This window comes from Sprattus sprattus (assembly GCF_963457725.1).
Source record: "Sprattus sprattus genome assembly, chromosome: 9".
Classification (NCBI taxonomy): Eukaryota; Metazoa; Chordata; class Actinopteri; order Clupeiformes; family Clupeidae; genus Sprattus; species Sprattus sprattus.
In genome coordinates, this window is record NC_137928.1 from 13,564,313 (window position 1) to 13,570,697 (window position 6,385).

Genomic DNA, 6,385 nt, shown 5'->3' on the forward strand with positions numbered 1-6,385 from the left:
CAGCTCAATCTCTGGAGAATAAGACGATGGACGTCCGTTCCGTGGAGTTACTTTGACTCGAGCTTCATCTGAAATTCCTCTAGTTCCTCTAGAGCCCCTCCCCTTGTGCAATGCACACAATCCACTCAAACAGCACTGCACTGCATCCACATGTATACTTCAGGCCTTATGCTAATTACCATGACTGGTGCTAATTCTCTGTGTGCTAGCTCAGGCAAAGCATGGAAACATAATGAGAGGTTTACTCGAACGAACAGCCTGTCTTATGTATACAAATTGGGTCAAGTGAAATATTTGACGCCGCAAGACCTTAACCTGTTTTTAACACGTTTCCGCTGATTGATGGGATGGTCTGGTTACATTTTAAGAAGGGAACAGAAAATGGCATGTTGAAATGGAAATATAGTGTATTTTTGTGTGTGTGCACTGTGCATATACATAACATATGTATGTATGTATGTATGACTGGAAGGTAGTGTGTGTGTGTGTGTATGGAGGGTAGAGACCAAGACTAGAAAATGTGAGACAGAATATCTGACTGTGAAAATCTCAGTTGAAAAGTATGTCTGTATCTGTCTGTGTATGTGAAAGAGAGACAGAAATACGGGGTGGTTTAGGGCGAGAGTAAACTGAAAGTGAGCGTTTTATTGCTGACACTCTCTCTGACAGTTTTTTTTTGGGCTGAACCATATCAGAAGCTTTATATATATAGATCTTTAAAAATAACTCATAAAAGGCTGCATCCCTCCTAACAAAACACACACACACACACACATCCTCTGAAATCTTAAGCCTCTTGTCTAGCATTGTGTAACAACCCCATCAAACTGACGGCAAGCCAGGCTTTCATGTAGTACACACAAAAACTATCTGTTTGTATCGGCCCCTTATGAAACATTAACTAACAGCCTCGGCTCTTAAGATGCGGAGTGGATCAAAGAAATGGGGGGGTCTCTTAAGCGTGCCATCTGAAGAGCAGTTTATTTATACCCACTTCCTGTCTCCTTGTCTGCCTGACACGCTAGCAAACGGGTTTATGTGCTTTCATGGGCTCCACAGTCACATCAGAAAGGTTGGTAGAATTGGGAGATAAGGGGTGGCTTTCGGTGCTGTAAAGGATATATCATTGGCAGACACAGACACGCTTACACTAGTTCACAATGCCACTGTGCTGATGGAAGAACAGCTCTGCTCATGCTCTGGAAAGATGTGCATGTGGAGAGGTTTGTCTGTGATGGTATACAAGTGCACGGAATGGGAATTAATGATTTATCTAACCCATGATGCCAACTTGGATGTAGGTTATTTTTTTGTTTTAACCAATATGGATGTAGGTTCATTGTATTTCAACCAATAGGGGCGTAGGTTTATAGTTTTTTCAACCAATAGGGATGTGGGTTCATTGTTTCTCAACCAATAGGGACGTAGGTTCATTTGCTGTAATTGATTCTCTTTAAACCTGTTTGTACAAAGACTACCACAGGGAGATGAGGTCTTGGATACATTAAAAAGGGATGAGACAAACTATATATTATATATTATAAATATTTCTGTTTGAGCAAATTAAAAGGCAACAAGTGTTTCATTGGTTTCATATTTTTTATTTTTTTTTATTATCTTTTTTTTCCATCCTGCTGCTTATATTGATGTTTCCCCTAGTTTATAATGCATATGAATGTGACTTAATAATAAAGGTGCATATGCTAGCAAACACTAAATCAAAATGAAACAAAAAAAATTGTCCAGGTCAGCCGAAGAGACCATGTCAAACATGGCACCAATATCAAACTCCACAACATGGCACCCTCCAGTGACAGGGGGGATGCTGAGATAGGGAGTGTCCTGTTCCATAGCTGTGGCCAATGACGAAGCCCACACACAGAAGTCCTGCAAGAACCTCCTCTGTTTCCCAACCCTGCAGACGGACACGTGCATGATGCTGGTGCCATTTCCCCCATTTTTTTTTAGTTTGGAAGACATTTCAGAGGCGTGACAAGGCTTGTGATTGGAGACTCGGCTTCCTCTGCGTCACCTCTGAGTCGAAACGCTCGAGGAAAACCTGGGCCTTGGCAGCCAATCGGAGACAGCCTCCATGACTTCCTGTGGTTCGGTACTTCCTGGATAGACTAAATTAAAGTGAAACACTGACTGTGCGTATGCGTGCACGTGTGTAGAAGGGTGTGTGTGTGTGTGTGTGTGCTCGAGGATGCCTGAAAATGTCCCGCAGTGCTCGTGACATGCAATGAATGATGACGTCGTGGCAGGTGTGGAGGGTGGGAGACGAGAAGTCTACATGAGTAAAGGGCAGTGCATATTCACCTCCATGGCGCCCAGCCTCACCGCGCTCTCTCTTGGACAATCACAGGTTAGCCATCATCTGCTGTGCAGCAGTCAAGCCCCCCCTGCACTCCTCACCTCCCCACTAATCTGCGTCCTGCTGGCGCTAACAACAGATTAGCATCATTAACAGACAACTCGAAGAAAGAGTTCCATATACGGGTCCACAGAGTAGCATAATTAGTAAGGGCGGCTAAAGCAATTCATGCTAAATATCAATCCACCAGGATGCAGGCCAGGTTGAGAAAGTAAAACTCCTCTCCAGTGACAAGCATCTGGAGTTCTTTGAGCAGATTTACGGCCGGGGAGAAGGGGGTCGGGGGGGTTGTGGCGACAAAATATGGCAAGGGACTTTTACTTTTTTTACCTGAACCCTGAACATCAACATTAATCACATACTGGCAGATTAAAACGGGAGACACAGGGCTGTATGTCATGTTCCACTGGTGCTCTCTCCACTCGGAGGGAGGGAGGGAGGGAGGGGGCCAGAGGGCTGGGAGAGGGCAGTCTGTGCTTTTGGCAGGAAAGGAAACTAGAGAAACTCCCAGATTGCACAACAATAAGTGCTATATGAACGTCTACATTTGGCAATGTGTGGAGTGACAATGGATTTGTGTGGGGTTTGGGGCGTGTGTGACGGGGGCAGTTTATCAGAGCATTCAGCAGTCCATTCCTAGGTTGTTCACTGTCTTCCATGCACTTCCAGAAGGAGGGGACACACACACACTTTTGGCCTTGACAAGGCCCAGGACATCACAGACAACAACCTCCAATCAATCAGACAGCTGTGTCAAGAAAACCATGAGAACTTTCTGACAGTTCCTAACATGCACTGAGAAAAGTATGATCAGTATTCTACACCATCAAACGCCGACCCCCTCACCCACTCCCGAACACAATACGGATGACGAATCCCAATGACGCATGATCTTTAACAAACCCTCTGCCCCACCCAAAGAAAACAAATAATAAAGTTAAATAATATAAAGGTGATTCAACAACAAAAAGGGTCATAAGCAATGACTGTATACTTCATAATGATAGTAACAACACATAGAAGCCAGTGAAAGTGCCGTTGCGTTCATGGATCAAGGTGTGTTTTCTACCATGGCTTTAAGCTTATTTTTCAGAGCTTAAAATTCAAAAACATTGTTTACATCATCATGGGAGGAGGAAGAGGAGGAAGAGGAGGAGATGGACATCCTAGTGCCCGACAGCAGGCTTTTTGCATAAAATGTAAATTCATGTCCTGATTTTCAAATATTTTCCCCCCATTTTTTTTTCTAAAATATTACACAGGCAAGAATTCAATTTTTCTGTTCTTCTGTTCCTTTCTTTTTGTTTTTCTTTTTTTCTTTTCCTTTTTGGGATTTATTTTTTTCTTGTCTTGTTTAGGCTTGATTTTTTTTTATGTTCTTTGTTTGTTTTCTTCTGCTGTTGTCTTCTTGATGTTTTGTTTTTGTTTGTTAGCTCACTTGCTTGTTTTCTCTTGAACAAGGTGTAAGAAATGGAGTTCGACTCCAGGGGGCGCTGCACTGTGCTGTGGTGCCCGGTGCAGGCTATGACCCGTCCTGCTCTGTAGTGTCCTGGCTCCCCACCTTCTCGCCGCCGTTCATAGTGGGAGTCCCTGAGTTTTTCCGCGAGCGTTGCTTCTCCTCGATCTCATGGAGCGACGGCTCCTTGTACATGCAAACTGCCGGGAGGAAGAGGGGAAGAGAGAGGGAGAAAAAGGGAAAGACAGAGAGAGAAAAGGAGAGAACAAAGAAACAGAAGGTGGGAAACCAATTTTAGAAAAGTAATGTCAAAGACTTTGAAATCTGCGTGGTACAGGCCTACTTACTGCAGTGAAAACTGAACAATACTGCAAGCAAGGAATACTATTCTGTTAAGACCCTATGCATCAGCCTATCACTATCTCCTTTATAAGGCCTGGAACATGCCAACACGTCTTTTCATTATGTGAATTACAAACCTCACCATTGTAACTGCTGTTTATCTCATTACTACATTGACTGATGCCCAGTATGTGGTCCCAGTGATATAGGACATTTGAACTCCGCTAGGGGAAATTCCCCATGTCAAGATTTCCAGGCTTTCTGGAACCAATTTTTTTTTAACCTTTTACAGGAAACCACAGTGAGCAATACTTTATGTGGAAAACTTAACGGTTTTGCATTCTGATGGCTCTCGCAAAAAATCTATTTGCTGAGAAAAAGATGTATGTCGGACTTTCTTCTCTGGGACAATATCACTGAGGTGCAACGAAATTTGAATTAGGGCCACATCAGAACACAAAGACGTTCATCCCCTCCTGTCAACAAGTCTGCCTGTACACTCCATGCTGAAGGGGAGGGTGTATTCTTTAACAGTGGCTAAGTTTGACAACAGCTAACCTAACCGATTCCCATAAGAACATCACTGATCAATATGTTCAACTCATGCTGAAAGCAGGGATGGTGGGATATGGCACAGCCTTCCACACGTGTGAGGGTGAGCTGAGCCCCATCCACGCCACTCCACTGCGCTGGACTCACCTTCAATAGGTCTGGGCACAAAGTGTGAGCAGGGTTTAGTCTTCTTCACGCGGTTGCCCTTCATGACTATGCCATCCTTGTTGAGGCCCATGAACCAGGCGCGGCCAGACTCGTGCTGCCGGTACAGCGTGGAGGAGTAGATGACGTAGTAGTTCTCAAACACAGACTCCTTAAACTTACACTCAGGCGTGAACACGTCCTGAGGAGACAGAGAGAGAGGGAGAGAGAGAGAGAGAGAGAGAGAGAGAGAGGGAGAACACAGATGAGAAAAAGAGGAGAGCAGGTCTGCAGACAGGTGGCTGGTAATTTTGTGCTGTGACGACTGTATCAAATGGGTCCCAATGATGGCCTCTTTTGGAGGAACAAAATGAGTGTCCCCGAGCAACGCACAGGTGGGCTGGGAGGAGAAGCCAGTCAAAAAGAGCATGCACCAACTGGCACACAAACACACACACACACACATACATACAGAACATGCAGTCCCTTCCACAATGACTGGCACTCCTGGTAAAGATGAGTAAAAAGGGTTATAGGAAATTCGCTTTTTTGGTGAATTAGCTTTGAACATTTTTGAATTTTTTGTACATTTGTTCTGAGAAAAAAAGTACCTCTTCAAGAAATAATTATTTTTAACAAAACCACATGTCGCAATCACTGGCACCCCTAGAAAGTCTCTTAAATGAAATGAAACTTAATGTATTTTACTTTTACTAAAAATTATTACTAAAATACATTATGGGTCATTGTTGGATCTTCCAGCAGGACAATGATCCAAAACATACGTCCAGATCAACAAAAACATGGTTTACAGAACACAAGCATCACAGTCCCCTGACCTAAAGCCCATAGATACCCTGTGGGGTGAGCTAAAGAGGAGAGTACACATGAGAAGGTTTGTTCAGAGATTCTCAGTGCTGTTTTATTGGCAAATGGAGGTTGTTTTGTATTCCATGCAGAAGTGCCAATAACTGTGACACATGTGGTTTTGTTAAAATTAATTATTTATTGACATGTTTATTTTTCCATAGAATAAATTTACTTCAATTAAAAGTTGGATTGTTTTTCCTCTTGGTGACTCTTTTAGCTCATCTTTACCAGGGATGCCAACCATTGTGGAGGTGACTCTCACATACACATACAAACATGCACATTTTTAAAACCAACACATTCAAACACTATTTACCTAACAAACATGTCCTACGGATAGGATAACATAGTTATTTTGTACGCTCTTCCTGAAAATTGAATTTGATCGCTTTATCTCCCGTATAAGAGCTCTATTCCTTAAATAGATGCTAATCTTCACCTTGCCAAGAGATGGAAGAAAGTGAGCCAAGAAAGGTAAGAGAGAGTCTGGGAAAAAAGTCAGAGTGACAGAAGAAAGGAATGAAAAAAGAAAAGGAGGAAAAAGAAAAGATCCAAATCCACCACTGAACTGAGTTTGACACACGGCCTATAATATGGTGGTCGGAGGGGCCGTAGGCGCTGATTGGCTGCCACGCTTCCGTCAGTCT

At 43.3% G+C, this 6,385-nt stretch overlaps 1 protein-coding gene across 2 annotated transcripts in view; it reads right to left on the reverse strand.

The window, feature by feature from the left end:
- Positions 1-1,591: 1,591 nt before the first annotated feature.
- The window catches only part of fgf12b (fibroblast growth factor 12b), a gene marked incomplete at its 5' end in the record, with an annotated part of 39,825 nt that continues 35,031 nt past the window's right edge, over positions 1,592-6,385 (reverse strand). For both annotated transcript variants that reach the window (XM_080844286.1, XM_080844285.1), the window contains 2 exons: positions 1,592-4,030; positions 4,872-5,070. In XM_080844286.1, the coding sequence (XP_080700412.1) occupies positions 3,897-4,030; positions 4,872-5,070 (333 nt within the window). In that variant the 3' untranslated portion in view covers positions 1,592-3,896. The remainder of the gene's footprint in view (positions 4,031-4,871; positions 5,071-6,385) is intronic.